General features: G+C 43.3%; 1 protein-coding gene across 2 annotated transcripts; it reads right to left on the bottom strand.

Annotated features, from left to right (window-relative positions):
* Positions 1 to 397: 397 nt before the first annotated feature.
* On the bottom strand, positions 398 to 18,586 carry alms1 (ALMS1 centrosome and basal body associated protein). Of its 2 annotated transcripts, none has more exons than XM_074691648.1 (18): positions 18,480 to 18,586; positions 17,280 to 17,460; positions 17,012 to 17,129; positions 15,042 to 16,896; positions 14,787 to 14,946; positions 12,062 to 13,147; positions 11,837 to 11,952; positions 9,394 to 10,288; positions 9,130 to 9,240; positions 6,682 to 6,837; positions 4,846 to 5,615; positions 4,662 to 4,773; positions 3,059 to 3,238; positions 2,720 to 2,982; positions 2,443 to 2,608; positions 2,286 to 2,343; positions 2,101 to 2,200; positions 398 to 623 (listed from the first exon to the last, which is right to left on the bottom strand). In XM_074691648.1, exons 1-18 carry the CDS (start codon positions 18,492 to 18,494, stop codon positions 579 to 581), a joined length of 6,387 nt encoding a protein of 2,128 aa, XP_074547749.1. In that variant the 5' UTR covers positions 18,495 to 18,586; the 3' UTR covers positions 398 to 578. The 2 variants fall into 2 exon arrangements, with proteins under 2 accessions (XP_074547749.1, XP_074547750.1); XM_074691649.1 differs by having other exon boundaries at positions 4,846 to 5,612.
* Positions 18,587 to 19,499: the final 913 nt, after the last annotated feature.

Raw genomic sequence — 19,499 nt, 5'->3', positions numbered from 1 at the left:
TTGCCATGAGCTGAGTTTAAACTCTTTAGTTCACTTTTTATCCACATGACGGAGTAGTTTGAAGGGATTATTTAGACGTTTTGTTTGCACAGTTCTGTTTTATTTAACCTTTAATTTAATGAACGGGCATATTGTAGTTTAATGCAGGCATTTGGTATTTATTCACCGTGTTATTTATGTGTTTTTGGACTGACTCTGCAGCTCGTCTAACTTGTCTTAATGTTTTCCTGGTGTGGCTTTCTGCTGTTGCACAAACCATCACTGATCAATAAAGACATTTAAGCCAGTGGATTTCTGTCTCTGACTGCGTCGACTCCAAACCACGAAGCCTCTGCAGGAATCTGATTTATTTCACAATGAAACAACTTTAACCTTTAAAAACATGAAATCAGTCTGAGTAGAAAAAATTTATAAAAACAACCTCACACCCAAAGAGGGGGATCTTACTTTTAAACATTATTATAAAAGAATTTGATCTTAAATAAATAAAGATGGTTTTAGTTTAAAGGAAGTTTTGTTCTAAAGTTATTAAAAACATTTTCACATTTCTGATTCAGCGTGTATAAAAAACCTGCTGGTCACTGCCACGCCGTCCGTCTGCCGAGGACGCGGCTGGTGATTCTCTGAAAGACAGAAGAAAACAGGAACTTTAGGAAGGACGCTCATTAAAGGAACATTCTGGTGTTTTTTTAAAACTTTGGCACAAAAAAGTTGATGAAATCTTCTTTGGGTTGGCTTACACCGAAGGTTTGTTTGTTCAGGTTTCAGGCTCAGATTTGGGCTGGATGATATGGCATTTTATCCATCTGGGATCATACATCGCACCAGAATGGCAACATTCGATTTGTATATTGATATTTATTGTGATTATAAATTTTAATTGTAGATCCATTCTGATGTATGAACACATTTGATCTAAATTTGTAAAAAAAAAAATCAGAGAAGAAAAATGTTAAAACCACATACGACGCCAATTTATGTTTATAACTTAGAAGGCAGAAGAATAGTAAATTTTAAACGCTAATGTACAAAGTAAGCAAACTATACTGTTTACTATTTGCATTAAAATCGGAAATTGTCAGGCATTTTTTATAACTATTTACAAAACCATCGGGTGTTAATAAGATTTTACAGAATAATTACCATGAATCGCCTCATTGCTCTGACACACAAAACACAAAAACTATCGTACGCTTTCAACACTCTACTACACACTAACAATGTAATCCAAACACGTTGAAAGTCATAAATAGATTAAAACTTACTTTCACGCTTGTTGTAACTCCTAAAACTTCTCATCTCTCCTAGCAACCATATAATTTCGTGACTAGGAAAGGAGGAAAGGAGTGTTGTGTTTCTCTGTTGTTTTTTTTTAATTTTGCAGGCACTTTCGGCACTCTGCTCAGAAGCACACGCTATCACAGTTTCATCCTGCACCAAACACCTGACAGCACTCAAGAAACAGGTTTTCTACATTCTTTAACAGAAAACGTTTTGATGCTGTTCGTCTGACACACTGAATCCAAACCATCTTCAAATTATCGAGCCATCGTCTATCTTTGACTGACTAACTTTTTTTCGAGACTGAATCCGTCTCTGTGCTGTCGCAGAGTGATGTGAGGAGGAGGAGGGGTGTTTGTCATGTCACAGAGCTAGAGAGGTGGAGCAGAGACGCTCTGTGTGAGAGGTATGGTGATTAGGAAGGAAGAGGAGAAATAGGAACGAACTTGTGGCCCATGTGAAGAAATGAATTGCTAAATGATATGCAAAATTAACTATATTGATACAAACGATAGAGTCCTTTTTATATTCCGTAGGAGAAATATATTGATATAATTAAAGTATGAATATATCGCCCAGCCCTACTCTGATTGTATTAAAAGTGTATGACAACATGAAAACAAAGAAACCTTCAGTGACAGTCACCTCTTCATGGTTAAACAAGAGGCAAAGGTTTCTAGCTTTGTGATGACGCCTGAAACATGAAACACTTACGATCGTGTTTCAGCTTCTTCTGACACTTTTCATACCTTACAGTCAAACAGAAATTTGTTAAAGACATCAGACAGAGGAAGAAAAAAGCAGCAGGTTGTGTTGTACCTTATTGTAGAGCTGAGCGTTCAGTCTGTACGACCGATACTCTGCTTTCCTCCTCTCCTCCTCTCTCCTCTGCTGCACCTCCGGCAGACTCTGGTAGATCCTGAAAGAGAGACGATAGAAACTATAAAACCAGTTCCAGCTGATCCTCACAGTGAGAATGATCCAGAATCAGGTGCAGATCTTACTGTTTGGATCTCTGGATCATCTCCTTCCTGGGAACAGCTCTCCTGAGCAGAGCGGTCCCTTCAGAGAGACAGAAGCAGAGAGGTTTGTGTATATTTATTTTACAGAAAGACTCTGTCAGACAGATCAGCAGTAGCTCTTAAGTAAAGGATGTTGTACCTGCAGGCCTCGGCAGCCCCCCCAGTCCTCGGGGCTGTACAAAGAGTTCCTCTCTGTCTCTGCTGAAGTCTGCCTGAAGCCTCCTCTCCTCGGCCTGCAGAGCCAGACTCCTCATCCTCTGCCTGGACTGAGAGATGAAGTCAGGGCGCCGCATTTCCAGAGCGTCCTGGAGAATCACAGAGAAGTTTCAAATCATTTACACATCTCCGCCCCTCTTCCTTTGACTGATTCAATCTAAAAATTTCCTGTTAGAGTAACGATGAGAAGAAGAACCAACCTGGAGGGAGATCCGAGCTACACTAGAGGGCACCGCTTTGCTGCTGGGATCCAAATCCAGATCAGCGTGTTGTATCAGCCTGTGCTGCGTCTCTCTGTCCTCCTGAACCTGTCTCTGTCTGAGCGGTTCCCTCCAGGGTTTGGTTCTGCTGTACGGCTCAAACCAGGCGGTGCTCGGCCTCTGCGTCCACTCCTCTTCCTCCGGCTGGTTCTCCTTCCTCGCCTCTGACCTCAGCTCATCAGCAGAGATGAACCAGGAGAAACCTGGAGAGACCAAAGGAGTTGACTCAGTCTGTTCAGAAACACACACACAGCCTGCTCTCTCAGAGCTCTGAGTTACCATGAGGGAAGCTCTTCTTCTTCTTCTGTTTCTGTTTCTCTAACCCTCCTCTTCCTCTTTCTGAACCAGCAGAGGACGATGAAACCGGTCTGGCTGTCCTGGCTTCACGCGGTGAGGGGAATGTGGTTCCAACATCTCTGGTGTGACGGCGCGTGGCGTTACTGACAAGCTCCAGGTCGCCTGAGAGGAACCCAGAACAGCAGAGAGGAGAATTGTTTTGTCGTTTACTGTAACTAACAGTTCTTTATTTTACTGATTATCACATGTTTAGTGCATGAAAAACACACCGTCATCTGTTACACATTATGAGCACAGAAACATATTATGTTCACTTAAAGGGATAGTTCAGTTTTTTTGAAGTGGGGTTGTATGAGCTCTATGTGACCACAAAGGACATTAGATACAGTAGAAAGGTGTCTCCTCTCCCTCAGTAAGACACAGACTGTAATCGATGGTGATGAGGAAATAGACGCTAACAGGGAAAGACGGTACCAAATTCAAAGGCTATTTTCTCTGCCTACAAGAACTAAGATCAAAAAGTAATGCCACAGTTTAAGAGTACGCTACATAAAATATTTTTTAAGTGCATTAAGTCTTAGAAATATAAACATTTATCCAGATCTAACTAACTGGTCATGTGTCCTTCCGCGCAGCGCTAGTGCGCTCCGTCCCCCCTCCTTTCAGCTGTAGGGAATGTAAACAAGCTATGCTTCGGGCGCCGGTTGTAGCCTCGTGTAAGTTTGATCAAGTATCGTAATTCTTTTGTTTGTACTCTAAGGATTGTGAGGCAGCGTAGGAAATTCAAAATGAGTGACTATGACAGCGACGATGAAGTTCCATTCACTTTGGAACCAAAAGGATACCTGTATGAACCGGAGTACACAGAAGAAGAGCTGCTACAGATGGAGACTGAAAGGAATACAGAGGAAACATCCACGGATGTTAATAAATGTTTATATTTCTGAAGACTTAATAGACTTAAAAAATATTTCATGTAGCGTACTCTTAAACTGTGGTATTAATTTTTGATTTTAGTTCTTGTAGGCAGAGAAAATAGCCTTTGAATCTGGTTCGGTCTGTCCCTGTTAGCGCCTATTTCCTCGTCACCAGCGATTACAGTCTGTGTCTTACTGAGGGAGAGGAGACACCTTTCTACTGTATCTAATGTCCTTAGTGGTCACATAGAGCTCATACAACCCCACTTCAAAAAAACTGAACTATCCCTTAATTAGCTCTATGCTACAAGTTCACTAATCGCGTTCAGAAGTTTAATCTTTGCTTGAGGAACTGTCTACTCTCCGTTGTGGTTGTCATACATGAACAGCTGTGTGTAAATCTGAGTGAACGCTTCGACTTTTTCCTGAGGAGAGGTTTTCCCCTGGACGATGAGAGCAATAAAGACTCTTTACAGACACGTGATCATAAATGAACGTGTCTGTTGAAGTGTGAAATGTATTAGCTTATGCGTGGACACCAAATGGCTATAAAGATGTACACTCCTGATCCTCAGTGAGAGGAAGTTGCCTCAAGTAAAAGTTCAAGAATTTTCCTGACACGTTTCAACACTTTTAGTAGGTTAAAATGATTTTCCTGCTGAACCGACCTGCCTGGATGCTCTTGTTGACCAGTCTCACAGCCTTTTTAGCTTTCAGAGTCCTGGACGGGCCGTGCTGTGAGGGGACGGTGTAAGTGCTGGTTGATGAATCGGCTGTGATCTAAAGAGAGAAGCATCACGTTAAAGATCTGGAACAGTGCGACACCTGTGATCCAAAGTCCTGGACTCTTACCGTGGATTCATCTGTGAGGTTTGTCTCTGACGCTGCCTCTCTGAGTCCTCCTCTCCTCTGCTCCCTCCCTTCTTTCTGCCTGTTGATGGCGCCGTACAGTTTACTGAGACCTGAGCTGCTTTTCAGGTGCCGGACTCTGTGAGCACCAAAGGCTCGGATCAGTCGCGCTGTGTCGACAGTGGACATGGAGCCGGATGTAGTGGACATGGACTCAGACTCGTCTCTGTCAGCAGGAGTGAGGTGTGAACTGAGAGAGGAGTCACAGGAGGTGAGGGAGCCACGACTGTCCTCATGTTCTGCTTCAACCTCTCTGACGTCCCTTGCTCCTCCTCGTCCTGCAGCGTGGTCCACAGAAACGTCGCTCTTTGTGCTTCGAATAAGATGAGACAGCCGCTCCAGGCGCTCTAACAGCGACGCCTCTCTGTCCCTGGTTGGTCTGGACTTCTCTTGGTTCTGATAGTCACAGAACCTCTGCCACAGCTGGTCCAGAGCGCTGCTGCTGTGGGCAGGCAGATCAGAGTCCACAGTCTCCTGATCGGGCTCCTTTCCAGTCTGAGGGACGCGGCTTCGGTTCACTCTGCTGTAGTCTGGATCCACATGGACCGGCTGAAATCTTTCTCGGCTCAGCCCTGAGTGATCAGGGCTAAGGAAGTGCACGGGACTGGTCCCCTGGTCTCTCCTGGAGGTTTCTTGGTTGCTCGATAAGGGAACTCTGGTGAAGGCGACTGATACCTGAGAAGACGGCTTCGGAGCTGGAGAGGTTTCATCTGCTGATACAGAGTCAAGAAATAAAATTTGATCAACAACTTTTTGTCATTTGATAACTAGTGCTCACGGGCGATTAAAAAAATTTAAAAAATTAATTAATTACAGGATTTGTAATTAATTGATCTAATTAATCACATTTTAATCTCATATCTGCTTAAGGTCCCCAATGAAGAATTTAAATTCTAGGACATTAAAAAATTCTAGTGCACGGCTAATCAGATGAAAACACGATGAGGAGATGATTCGTAGATCCACATTTTTTTTCAATTCGATTGCAACCGTTTGCTGCGTCTATAGAAGTAAATAATGTTTTTCAGCAGGGGGAGGTGGGGTCTGGAGGAGCTTGTCAATCAAAATCCTGCTTGTAAACTACTGTGGATGAGAGCGGTGTGCTCTTTGGATGAGAGCTCAGCATGGATATGAGGAGAAGATGAGAGATGACAGAGACATAGTGAGACACTGCAAGTCAGAAAAGTTCAGGCAGCTCACGCTCCAACTGAGGATGTGTTGCGGTAGTTCAGAGAGAAAGAGCGGCGCCATCGTGAGAAAAGACGAAGGAGATCATGGAGAGGATCAAAGGATGGAGCGCCCCAGATGAATATGATCAAAAAACGTATGTTTTCTCTGTTTTTTTGATCAAAAACATGAAGAAAGACATGAAAAAAGAGAGTCTACTCTTCTTAGGTAGTTTCAGTGTTTACATAGTCAGAGAGAACATTATTTGGGTCTTAATAGATTGTTCAAGATGCTCTGAAAATGGCTGGCAGTCATTGACTTAGTCGTGTGAATTTTTTTGACACATTAATTTGACAGCCCTATTAATAACTGATCTACTCAGAGGTAAAGAAAAAAAAATCAAAATAAAGGTCAAATTCCACAATGAAAGAATGACCCAGAGCAAAGTCCTGCCTTAAATACTCTGATTTGTTCACAAACAGGAATTATTTTGGTAATTTGGATCCAAAAGTGAAATCTTTCCAGAAATAAATGATAAAATCTCCTGTAAAGCTTAAATAAAGACTTCTTCCACAGCCAAACATGCTGTTGGTGTGTGATGGTTTCGCTCACCTCTGTGTCCAGGCTCCTGCATCTTAAAGGTGGCTGTTTTTAACCTCTTGCTGTAGATCCCCTCTGTGTGTCTGATGGTGACTCCACGATCCAGCCCCGGGTCTTTGTGCCCGAGGACTTCACTGCTGAAGCTCGGCGGCACGGCGTCATCTGACCCTGATCAGAAGGTAAACATACTTCCTGTCACAGACTGAGGTATTAAATCATTTTTAAACAGCATGGATGAGAAAATATTCAGATGTAGTGTGTCTTCAGGTCCCCTCTGCCTCTGCCTCTCTGCGGGGCCCCTGCTCTGCCTTTGTCTCACTCAGCCCCTGAACATGAATAATTAATGCGCCGCTCGGTGTGTGTTACAATGGAGCAGCTGCTCCACAAACGGGCACAAGACACAGGAGAGCAGAGCCTCTTCAGCCAACTGACGGTCTGATTTTTCATTTCATTCTCTCATCACTTCAGCGTTATTCATTTACAGCTTCCATCAGAAGAAGAATTCACCCTGTCACTGAAATAAATCATGTTCTGAATCATTTCTACCCTTATATTTTCTGTCAAATACTCAAACCAAACCAAAGTCTATCACGTAATGTCTCCTTGAACCACATTGAGACTAAGCATAGGCTGCTAGCATGAAGCTACAGCTCTGTACATTCTGCAGAAACTCAACAGCTCTTCCAGCTGACATCTTTAAATGAATGTTTTTTTAAGATGAGAAAATGTGAGAGTTCAAAAGCACATTTTATAAGATTAAAGTAAAAATATAGAGCCTGAAAACAATTCGGAAAGCAGAATCAGAAATATTAGCTGCTAGACCCACATCCTGATTCTACCATAAAACCATCCTGTCCTATTTCCCCCACAGCACCCCCTAGTGGAGAACATGTTCCTTGATCAGAAGCAGAGTTTGCTGATGTTTATACAGCACGTACATGAAAGCAAATAAGAGACATGATAATTTTAATTTAAACAGCCACTAAATGTTAAATACTGAAACAAGAACACCACTGAATTTATGGCATTGAATCATTTTGCTATGTATCTGAATTTATTTGTTCTGAATTCGCCTATTGACAATTCAGATCAAAAAAAAAAAATCACATATTTAAAATTCAGATACAAAATTTTAAGTTTCATAACTCAACAACACAAAGATTCAGGTCGCTCAAATTCAATTTGTCAAATTCAGATCCAAAAATTTAAGTTGATAAATTCTGATCGCAACTTATGGGCTACCCAGAACAGGAAAGGTAATATACCGTACTGACATGAACATAAGAAATGTTTTTTTCTGTTGAAAATAACACGGAAAAACCGGGTCGTTATAATCAAGGTCTAACGATTGACGCATGCTGATAGTTGTCTAGGGTCACTACATGACGGCAACAGCAGAGGGCGCAAACTTTATGTAAAGCCAGTGACCTCAATGTGACTGAGGTCATCTGTCAATCACAGCAGAGACGCAGTGACATGAGCTATCAAAGCTATGGACAGGAGATGAGAGACAGGGACTGTCCGGAGCAAAGAGGACTAAACTGACAGTTGAGGCAGAGCTATGATGCTAGTTTTAGGATGATGATGGCCAATGCATTAAAGACCTTAAACAACTGTCAGGAGGACGAAAAATATGAGGTTACGTAGTGAAGTTTTTGAAGATCACATGTCTATAAAGACTGTCTGAAAAATGCAAACTGTAGAAGAAAAGTTCATTGTGGTCCTCGAAGAGACCGTCTCCAGAAGACTGACAGGAGGGTGCGTGAATTTACTGAGAAACTTAACGAAAGCATGACCGTTACCAGAGCTGTCATCAGAATAACATTTGAAACAGATCTTATTGTGAAGAATGAATTTAAAGAGAGAAAGAAAAAAAAAAGTCTTATATTTGAATTCGAATAACCCAAATCTTTTTGTTGTTGAGTTATGAAACTTAAATTTTTGGATCTGAATTTTTTTACAAATGAATTTTGGACGAATACTTTTAGATACATGGTTTTCAAGGCAAGATAACTCAACACCGTGAATTCAATGGTTTTTATTTCAGTATTTAACATTCAGTGGCTGTAAACATTTATACACTCATGTCTAGTATTTTCTTCCATACACGCAACACGGTAGAAAACTGACCATCTGGGATCAGAGACACCTGAGGGACAGGTGAGCTGTGATGTCATCAGTCTGTGATGACGGCACTAGGAGGTTTAAGCTCACAGAGGGGCTGATTTTTACAGAAATCACTAAAAGAATTACTTTAACAGGGACCATCAGATGTTTCTTTCAAAGTTGATAAATTTGTCAATAAGAGCTGATGGCCTCTGGTCCAGTTTAACTTCTTAAATTCTGATGTCTCTAAAAGAAACTGTTCAGAAAACCCCCTCCTCCAGATTGTGAAGGAGATGAAATCGGAGTTTACTCTTTCTAGATTAGACCCGAGATGCTGAGAAGAAGTGTCTGTACCTGTGTGGGAGCTCTCCACGGTGGTGTCAGAGGAGACGTCAGCTTTAGTCTGAGGGATGTAAAAGAGCTCCTCGCTGCCGTGAGGTTTGTACGGTAACAGAACAGGCACTGCTGTAACAGGAGAGACAAAAAAACACATCACCAGCTTCATCTGCACACACAGCACTGTTCAAATGAGAAAACATCATGTAGATTCTTCCTAATCTGACTCACAATCTGATTCTTCTTCATCCTGATCCTGCACTGCAGAGAACACAGACCTACCTGGTGTTTCTGAGGTTGGCGGTCTTGATACAGAAGATTGAGAGACTCTGGAGGGGATCTTCCCCTGAGGAGGTTTGAATCTTTCCCTCTCTCTGCTGTCGTACCAGTCTGGTGGACTGCTCAGACCAACACCTTCATCCAGACTGCTGGAGGCAGAGGAGGAGTGTCTCAGGGGGACAAAGTCTCTCCTGTGACCTGTAGGAGTGGGGTCAGTTTGGACAGCAGTGCTCGAGCTGCTGTCAGGTTTGGGGGACAGCGTGAGATGGACGTGTGACACGTGGCCTGTCCTGGCTGGTGGTTCAGGGCTGGTTGAAGCTGTGATCTGTTCAGCTTCAGGACAAACTCCAGACACAGATCCAGCCTGGACTGACGGCTCCTCATCTCGTCTGTCGTTCATATGGACTCCTCCTGAGCGCTGTGAGGACAGAGGAGCACCCTCTAGCTGACCTCCTACAGTGTCCTCTCTCTTCTTAGTGGCTGGCGCTGACGGTAAGATCAGGTTGTTTTCTTCTTCCACACGGGGAGGCTGAGTGTGAGCTGGAGGGACTGCTCCTGTGGAGAGCTCTGTCAGGTGAAGCAGCTCTGGGGCCGGACTGAGAGGAGGAGCGGGTGACGTAGAGGGAGAGGAGGAGGAAGAGCGCTTACGAGTGGCAATCGTGATGGATGTGAGAGCCACAGGGTTTGTCCTGGGGAGGGTCACCCCTTCTCTGGCGGCGATCTCTCGAACTTGAGCCTCTAGATTAGAGGGAGGAGGGTTTTGAGGCTGAGCGCTGGGGTCAGAGAGATCTGAGGGAAGGGAGGAGAAGTTCTGGGCTTTCGGAGGCAGATCCTGCCCTCCTCCTCTCGACACCCTGATGCTGGATGTACTGCTCTCTGTGTCTGTGCTGCCATGGCTCTGAAAGAGGAAACCAGGCAGGTCAGCGTCAAATGCTTTGATTAGGTCAAAAACAAATGATACAACAGCAAAATCCTTAAGAAAGTTAGTGTACACTGCAAAAATGTCAACAAACCAGAGAAACTGCATTTCCTTGCAGCAAATGCGTTGAAATGCTGAAGCTGAAGAAGGAAAATGTTAAAAAAAACGCTTAACAGAGCTAAAAATGTGGAATGGGGAAAAGGAGAAGCAGAAAAACAAAGTAAAAACTGTAGGAAATAGAAATTAAAGTAGCAGAAGAAGCAGAAGTTGAAGTAGTTTGAGCAGTAATTTTTGTGGAAAAGTTGTATACATAGTGGAGCAATTGAGAAAAAGTTTAAGAGGAAGTTATGGTAAGTAACTGAAGTAGTGATAGGACTATCAGTATTTTTTGATATGTTAGTGTAAACATCAGTGCGAGAATGTTTCCATGGTAACCTGCTCGTTGGGCTGTGAAGAGCTGCACCAGTTTAATAACTTCTGTCTGAGACAGAGGATGAACAAGATGAATTTAGGGTCCGAATCTCCTGCGACTGTGTGAAAATCGTAGGACTATCAGAAAAATGATAACATGGTAAAAATCTGGAGACTCTGATGGACACAGTGATATGTTTTTCATGTCTGTAGAGCCAGAAATGAGCACAGGACGGCGAGCTACAAATGTTGTCACAAATAGAGCTGAGGTGAAGAAGAAGGTTAGAAATAACATTGCAGCTGGTTATGGGAAAAAGAGGTTTTGTCTCGCATTTGGGCATTTTTTGGCCTAATAGTACAATCTTTTGCTAAGATACTCTTTTTCTTAGAAGCAGGAGAAGCCAGGAAATGTTTTGATGTATTTTCAATGTCTCTACAGTGAAGATTCTTGTAGCTATGACAGTTTGTTCGAGAAAGTTGTAACATATCAGCAGCAGCCTCCTTCACTCTGGCTGCTGATATCACGCACTGTAAGAGCAGCGGTTTTTGTAAAATGTTCTGTGTTTAATCAGTTAAACTCAAAAACTATAAAAGATATCCAAGAGTTACATCATACACAAATAGCCAAAAGATTTGTGAATATTTTAAAGCAAACATGAAGTCTGTAAGTGGAAGTATGCTGAAGTTTTAGCATCTCAAAGTTTGGACAGATATAGGCGAAGGAGCTGAAGTCCCCATTCATTTTTAATGGGGGGATTTTGTCAGAAAAAGCTGAATAAATCAAGAAGTTTAAAAGTTAGAAATGAGAAAAGTTATAGAAATCATCCCCTGAGGAAGCTTAGTAGGTTTTAAATTTGAACAGTGAAAATTGAAAAGGTACGCAAGAAGAAGAAGAAGAAATCCAAAAACAATATGTTGAAATACTTAATGAGCATTTCAACATAATAAACCTTCAGGCAGGCACACACTGAGCTTACAACAGTTACCTGAGGTGGGACACCTGTTCAGTCCAGAGGCAGGTGATAAATAACAAAAACACATTTTCATCCTTTGAAGGTTTTAAAGTTCTTGTTTCATTTCTGATGTGTGAAGCTTAAATGAATCAGTGTGTTTTACCTTTATGGGGTTTTTCAGCAGAAGCTCCCTCTTGATCTCTTCAATCCGTCTTCTGTCCTCCTGGTCCAGAACCAGAGGCTCACACTGCTGCCCCGATAACTTCAGTTTGATCCATTCTGTAACACAGCAGGCAGATATTTGTCTGATGGAGCTCGTTTTCATGTTGGGATCAGTCCTCTGTCGACAGTTTGGGCTCTGGGAAAGAAAAGATGTGAATCCTCTCACCTCTGGCTTTGGTCTCCTCCTGATCGGTGGTGCTGGCTCCCCTGGACACCATGGTGGATGGAGATTCGTTCTGCAGTAACTTGGCCACCCTGACAGCCAGCGAGCTCTCACTGCTCCCATCGCTCATGGCGCCCTGATCCTCGGGAATGGGTGAGGAGGAGCTGCTTTGTACGGGACTTTCAGGAGTTGTCTGGGTTTCCTCCTCGGTGACTCCTGCAGCATCTGAAGGAGCTGAGGGGAGCTGTGCTGCACCAGGAGGTGGGGAGGGTATGATGGCTGTTGGTTTAGGCTGGGCTGTGTTATCAGGAGGAGCAGCGCTGCAGCCTTCAGGCTCTGCTCGTCGGGCTGATTGGGACAGGACAAAGGACAGGCCTGCGTCTCCACTAACAATGTTATCTGGAAACCTTCTGTCAGCTGCTGCAGCGTGTGTGGCAGGATCGTTTGTCTGCCCTGCTGATGTCACACTCTCTTGACCAATGGAGCTTTCTCTTATTCTGTCAGAGGTCAGCATGGAATCAGATGAGGACCTGGCCCAAAGAAGAGAGGACTGGGTTCTTGGATCTCCAGCAGCAGAGGCAGAGAGTGAGGGCTCCTGGTCTCTGCTGGTTTTCTTCCTCAGAGACAGAAATATGTCGTTATCAGAGAGCAGACGGGGCACTGCAAGGGAGGCAACAGGAGACGCGACGGATGCTACGTTCTCTGCCTGAGAGAGCAGCTTACGGATCTCTGACAGGGCCTGAGAGCTAACGAAAGAATCTGCCACACTTCGCTCCAAACTTCTGCTCGTGTCCAACCTCTCTCCGGGCTGGATGGTTGTCTGACTGCTGGTTAAGCTGACGTCCCTCTGCTGCTGATGCAGGGGGGGCTGCAGTATGGAGGAGTAGGAGTCTTCGTCAGGCAGCGAGGACGCAGCCAGTCTTCGTTCACTCTGCTCAGCTTCTGTATCTGAGGAAGGAGAAGTTCGCCTCGGCTGCTCTGGGATGGAAACAGCTGGACCCAGACTGTCCAGGCTCAAAGTTACAGAGACACTGGAGTCCACTGACAGAACGCTGCACCTTGAGAACTCTCTTTTCTGGGGACTCCCACCTGTAAAATGACAAGCAAAGTTTATCACCTGATGCATTACGGTGTCTTATCTCTGTGCTGAGCTTGTCCTTAAAGTGATCCTCGGGGATGGAACAAGTTGGGTCCTATCACAAGGTTTAGGGCAGAAATTACCCCTACAGCAGTGTTTTTGTGCAGCAGCCCAGAGCGCTCGCACCAAACACCCCCTCCCTGCTCCTCTGCTGGTTTCCTCTGCACTCAGACGGGGCCATATTTTACTTGACCAAAAACACAAATAAACGGACTCCCACCGAAAAATTCTGATATCGGTCTGCATTCACGCTTTATTCAAAGTGAACGGCAGGTTGTCCTCGCTCTCATAATCACTCATCTTTACGTTGTTATTGCATAGTTTGTCCTGGCAGAGTACCTACGTTTGTTTATATCTGGCTACGAGGCGCATGCGGACTGATACACTAAGCGGCAAGCGCCTCGTAGCCAGCTGTGGCTCTGCAGCAGAGGTAGCGCCGTTTTACGACACGATGAGAACTAGAGCCTTATTTAGCGGTGTTTTTGTGTGAAAGTACAAGCAGAATTCTCTAAATAAAGCCTGAATGCAGACCCATATCAGATTTTTTTGGTGGGAGTCCGTTTATTTGTGTTTTTGGTCAAGTAAAATATGGCCCCGTCTGAGTGCAGAGGAAACCGGCAGAGGAGCAGGGAGGGGGTGTTTGGTGCGAGCGCTCTGGGCTTCTGCTGCACAAAAACACTGCTGTAGGGGTAATTTCTGCCCTAAACCTTGTGACAGGACCCAACTTGTTCCATCCCGGAGTATCCACTTTAAAGTTCTGTTTGATTTTCACTAGGGATGGAACGGTTTATGAATTGGGTGCACTTTAGATTCAGTGTGAGCTCAGATGACTGCGGTAAGAAAGTGGAGGATAAAACTAAGACTGAGTGTTGCCAATTTTAAGACTTTGTTGCTACATTTAACGACTTTTCAACCCTCTGGCCAGTTTTTTGAAGGTTGACAATTCTTGGGACTTTTCCAGAGTTTGGAGAATCTGAGGTTAAAGCGCGTTTTGATCTCCTCAGTAGTCAGCGTGCGTGAGTCCCTCCCCTATCCAAAACACAGACAGTCCTTACGCCCAGCAGATGAAATCACACATTGTGTGTGTCTCATTATGCTCACTTCTGCCAGTCCCCAGCCTAGATAAAGGAGGAGGGTTGATATTTAGACATTAAAAAACAAGAATGGACAGAAGAAAGTTAATTTGTAGTTCTAAACATATTTATGATGTTGTGTTTTACCTGTTTTCTGTCTCTCGCAAGTTATTTCTCTCTTCTACAGAGTCCACAACAGTAACATGCAAATGGATTAATATGAAAATTAGACAGCAGCGCCATTGAGTGACTTTTAGTGACTTCTGGGACAGCCATTAATGCTTTCCTTATGGAGGAGTTGGCATGTTGAAACTAGCAATGTTTCCCTCAGCTTTATTGATGTTTAAAATGGGAAACAACCTCAGTCTTTCAGGTTTTTTATGGCGTATACATGAGATAATTGCTAAAAAATAATCTGTTAATCGTGGATTATCAGAGTAAATGGTAATCTAGGGTGATAAAAATCCGATTTTTCTTGAACCGTTCCATTCCTAATTTTCACGCAGGTGTAAAGTACCTTCAGAGGGCTGTGCGCTCTTGGTCGGTGTTCCCACGGATCCTTTTATGGTGCAGAGGTCAGTGGGAGAGAATTCAGGCTCTCTGATTGGCCCTTTGGCTGCAAATGGAGTTAAAATGGTTGAGGGAGACTGGTGGATACCCAGGTTATGGAGATACAGCTGCAGGAGAAACAAAGCAAAACAGAGCGATTAGAAGTGAATCTGATCATATTTCAAAGTAATGCAACACTTCTTTGTGTTAAAGTTTTTAATACCGGGATCCTCTCCTCGATGTTGAGCTCTCGCGGTCTGGGTGGAGGTGCAGGTGTTGATGGTTTTGAAGTCCAGTACGGGGCGTAATTATCCACCTCCAGGCTGACAACAGATGAAGCTCCGACAGATGTTCCTAATTTCATTTCATAGTTGTGACTATCTCGGGAACTTGAGAGCGTGGATTCCTGATCGAGTGAGACGTCGCTGAAGTGACCGAGGCTCATGAGAGGAGAGGGTTGAACCGTGGCACTCTGCGGGTTAAAACGACTACTCTCTGATGTTTCTGTTTGCTGATCTTTCTTTGCCGACATGACCACGGTGCTGACAGAGGAGTGGGACTGTGACCTCCCGTAAGGTGAGGCAGAGGGTCTCACCACAGACCCAGTGTTATCTTTGTCACAGGGAGCGCTGCCCACGGCCTCCCCTCTTTGTGAAGACGAGGAGGTGGCGGAGGGAGCCGTGAAGGAGGTCTGTGTAGCATTCAGATTGGCAGCACTTGAAACAGGAGGCTGCTGTGAACTCCTGGTCTGCTGACTCAGGATGCGGTTCAGGGTGTCAGATACTGCATCGTAAGCTTTCTTCTTAGGGGAGACTCCAGAAAACCCCTGCAGTGCTAAAGAGTCAAACAAAGACGTTTTGCCTGAAGTCTGGTTTGCCCTCCAAGCATCAACCTTCTCCATAAAGTTAAGACTTGGGAGTGACTGAACTTCTGCAGAGGCAGCCTCTTCCTGGCTCTGTTTGGCTGTCTCTAGGGTTTGGGCAGTCGCTGTGGGAACAGCTGGATGTGAAAAGATCCCTGTGCTTGACTGGCGTGAGTTCTGACTGGATTCTATGTCAGACAGTTGTCCTAATCTAGCCTTGACACTGGACTTATGTGGGGCTTTAAAAGCACCAGGAGTAGACTGAGACTGTGGGAGGAAACCCAGGTAGGACCCATCAATCCCTGTCTGGTTCCCTGAAGACCAGAGGTCTTGGTCTCTGTGAGCACGTTCCACACCTGCTGAGAAGGGTCCCGTCCACGGCACAGATCCTGGATTTGTTTTGGCCACACTTGGCTTGCCTTCGTGCCTCTCTTTGGGGAAAGGTGTGGGAGAAGTACTTCTCTGCTCTCTGTTTCTGGATGCAGCTTCAGAGCTGTTGCTCCTTTCTGTTTCACTCAGCAGCTCTCTGTGCAAAGCCTCAGTGCTGTCATCAGGTTGGGTGCTACGACATCCTGATGTGATGTTACAGAGCTCAGATGACCGTGTTTGTGACTGTGCAGGAAATAAATCAGGTTTTTGTGTCTGCTGTGGAGGAGAGACTTCACCTGTAGGTCCTTCCCTCCCAAACATACTTTGGACCACACCTGGTTGGCAAACTTTAGTGCTTTTAGCCTCTTCTGCTAAAGAAGCAGCAGTCTTCACTGAGGTGTTAGAGATAGAGGAAACTGCACTACTGCTACTGCTCGGCATCCCAAAGTCTTTCTGAAGGAGGTCAAGGAGATGCTTAGCTGGAACGTCTTTATTGAGAAAGAAAGTCTCATCCTCAGCAGCCTCTCTCACGCTTTTGTCTGGAGGGTCTGTTAACATTTCCGAGTCCTTCTTTCCCATATTTGAGTCTTCACTGGATGACCCCCCTTGTCTATCAGTATCAGAGGGAATCAGTGAGCTCTGAACAGTTCCTTTTCCTGTGTTGTTGTCTCCTGGGGACAAATTGTGCTGGGAAAGAGAGCAGCGGCTGTACGTCCCTTCTTCAGACAGGATGGTTTCCTGGGCTAAAGGGTGCTGGGACAGAGATCCACATTCAGAGGCCTGGATGGTGCTATCCCGTGGTGGAGAGTGAGACCTCTCTGTTGCCATGGAAATGTCAGGGTATGCCCTAAAGAGCACATTTAAACATGAATTAACAGGTAAGTTCAAAGCATTCACAACACATCGATTTGGCCTTGGAATTAATTTTTAAATTTCTTTTAAAAGAATAAAATTATTTTTACCTCAAAGGGGCAAACTCTTGGTCACTTTGTTGAAATAAAGAATAATCAGTGAAGTTGTGTTCCCCCCCAGAGGTTACAGGCAACAGGAGAGCTGGAGACAGGTTACTGTCCTGAAATTCTGACGACAGATGAAACGCTTGAGATTATTCCCAACTCAGAACTGGCCCAAAAATTCATGAAAATGGATGTGTAAAATCAAAATCCATTAACCACAAGATCTTATTTTATTTTGTGAAAATAAGACAGAGAGTATTTCCTCTGTACCTACCTGGTTGAAAAGCATGACCCCATGGTTGCTGAAGCTCCAGACCAGCAGTCTCTGGCCTGTGCTGCCTTGGGTCCGGACTGGCAAGGCTTAGACTTTGAGCCCCCATGTGGTCTATGTTGCTTGGCCTGGTTGACTGACTCCCATTTTCACCTGTTGGCGTGTGAGGTGAAACTTCCAGCCTCTGTGAACCAATCACATACAGAAACATTATATCACTCTGGAATCTCACTGTTAAGTTTCTTTTGTGCCATTTGTTGCTGTTTGAAACTGAAAACATGAGATGACTGAGCAGTTGGCAACTCAAACCACCAGGTGCTGATGACAGCTCTGTAGTCTCCAAATTGGGTATGCAGTGTAGTGGACCACACAGTACAATCCATCCTGGTAGAAAGGTTTGCATCCTGTGTCTATGCTGGGAAATGGATCCCTTTTACAAATTGCAATGCCATTTAACATTATGGGAGTAAGTATGGTAAATAGAAAGGACTTACAGGACTGTAAATCTAGGCCTAGACCTCCCATATTCAATGTGCTTAACTATGATGATTGACAAAATGCACTGTATATATTTTTTTTCCACAGACAATGCATGAGTAACATGTTTGTATTACTGTTTGAATGTTGTGTAATTAATGGATTCCCCCTAGAAATAAATAAAATATTTCTGATTTTGATCCTGAAAACTGCATGTTCCTTTTTTAAGGTTAAAAACAAGTTATTTAATATTGGTGTTGTGAATCGAAATGTGAGGGATATATCGTTATTTCAGTGAATGAATTGATTTAAACGGTGGCTTTCAACTTCAACAAGAAACTCCTTAAAGTCTGTTTTGGTAGCTCGCCCCTTCCAAACAACATGCAACAGGTTATCGTTAGCTTGGTGAGAGATCGTAACCGGATTTAAGTTTAGTCCTCGTAAAACTGTCAATGCCATCTAGCACATTTGCTGTCAGTACTTACAAACTAAACGCAGCATGTAGTCTGAATGTGACGCAACTTGTGAGCAAAGTTCGGTTAACTGCTCGTCACTTCATAAATTAGCCACCTAGCACTGCCATTAGCATTCAACTAGCTCACTTGCAACGGTACGCATCGGTTAGAAATTAGGCAGTTTAAGTAAATCCTAATAAAAGGGAGAACCCTGTGAGACGAATACCGCAGGTTTTTATCGAAGGAATGGGGCTAGAATTGAACAAATTACCTGTAGAGGCTCCATGTTACAGTTGTTGTTGTCGGTCCGCCACAGTGGGCGCGCTTCCTCGAGCTCGTATCCAAGGAGCGTTGCTAGGAAATGAGGAGAAAAAACCCGGAAACAAGGGCGCGAGGGTGAAGGGCGCGAGAAAGATGATTTGAACGAAGCAGGAAAAAAGATCGTCTATTAAAAACATGTATCACTCTTTTTTTTATTTTAAACTAGAATTAGAATCTGATTTAAGACGGTGGTCACGATAAGTTTTTAACCAGTTCTGTTGGTTTTTGTTCTGTTTTACATAATAATCCTTAAATTCTGGCAACTACTGTTATAAAACAGACAAAGTCATTTTCGTCTCCCATGTCTCAGAAAAACAACAGAGTGAAAACTCTTCACTTATATCAAGGATTTTTACAGACTACGTTTATACATTTTACTGAAAAAAAGCATTATAAATAATAAACAAATGTAAATAACAGAGACTGTATGAAAAAAAAAAATATGTGACTTATTGTTAATAACACCTCTCACTCATACTTGTGTGTAAATGCTATATATACGCCCTTATATAAAATGTTTTATTTCATTCTTTAACTTGTATTTTTTGTAAAAAAAAAAAAAAAAAAAAGTACCATTCTAAATGAGTGTATTCTATTTATTTTTTCATTATTAGTGAATTTTATTTTTATTAAATCTAGTCCATTAATTGAATTTTTCAACAATATTTTATCTTTTTGTTTTCCATTTTCTAATGAACATACTGTAAAAGAACATTAAGAGATAAAAGCAAAAAAAAAAACTTATTCTGAAATTTTAATGTCACTGTCATAGATTAAAATTACATTCTCCAAAACTGATTTAGATTAAGAGAGGAGATAGTTTAAACTCAGTTAAACACTAGACTAAAATGTAAGATAAGAGGGCCTTGATTTATCTTTGTTTCTTTCAATTTTTTAGTCTTCGTAATATCATAAATACCTTACTCAAATGCATGAAATAAATTAAATTAATGTGTCTTTCCATTTTTTG

The sequence above is a fragment of the Halichoeres trimaculatus genome, unplaced genomic scaffold (assembly GCF_033239565.1).
Source record: "Halichoeres trimaculatus isolate MK-OKI-2021-1 unplaced genomic scaffold, fHalTri1.1 fHalTri1_scaffold_17, whole genome shotgun sequence".
NCBI classification, from domain to species: domain Eukaryota; kingdom Metazoa; phylum Chordata; class Actinopteri; order Labriformes; family Labridae; genus Halichoeres; species Halichoeres trimaculatus.
This window is presented reverse-complemented; position numbering and strand designations above follow the sequence as displayed.

Bases quoted from the DNA above. Each gene is read 5' to 3' on its own strand.
- alms1 (XM_074691648.1), bottom strand. The intron at 16,897-17,011 runs GTAAAAATAATT...TGTGCTCTTTAG, and splicing joins CAAGAGTTTGCCCCTTTGAG to GGCATACCCTGACATTTCCA. The intron at 3,239-4,661 runs GTCGGTTCAGCA...GGTTCCTCTCAG, and splicing joins CAACAAGAGCATCCAGGCAG to GCGACCTGGAGCTTGTCAGT.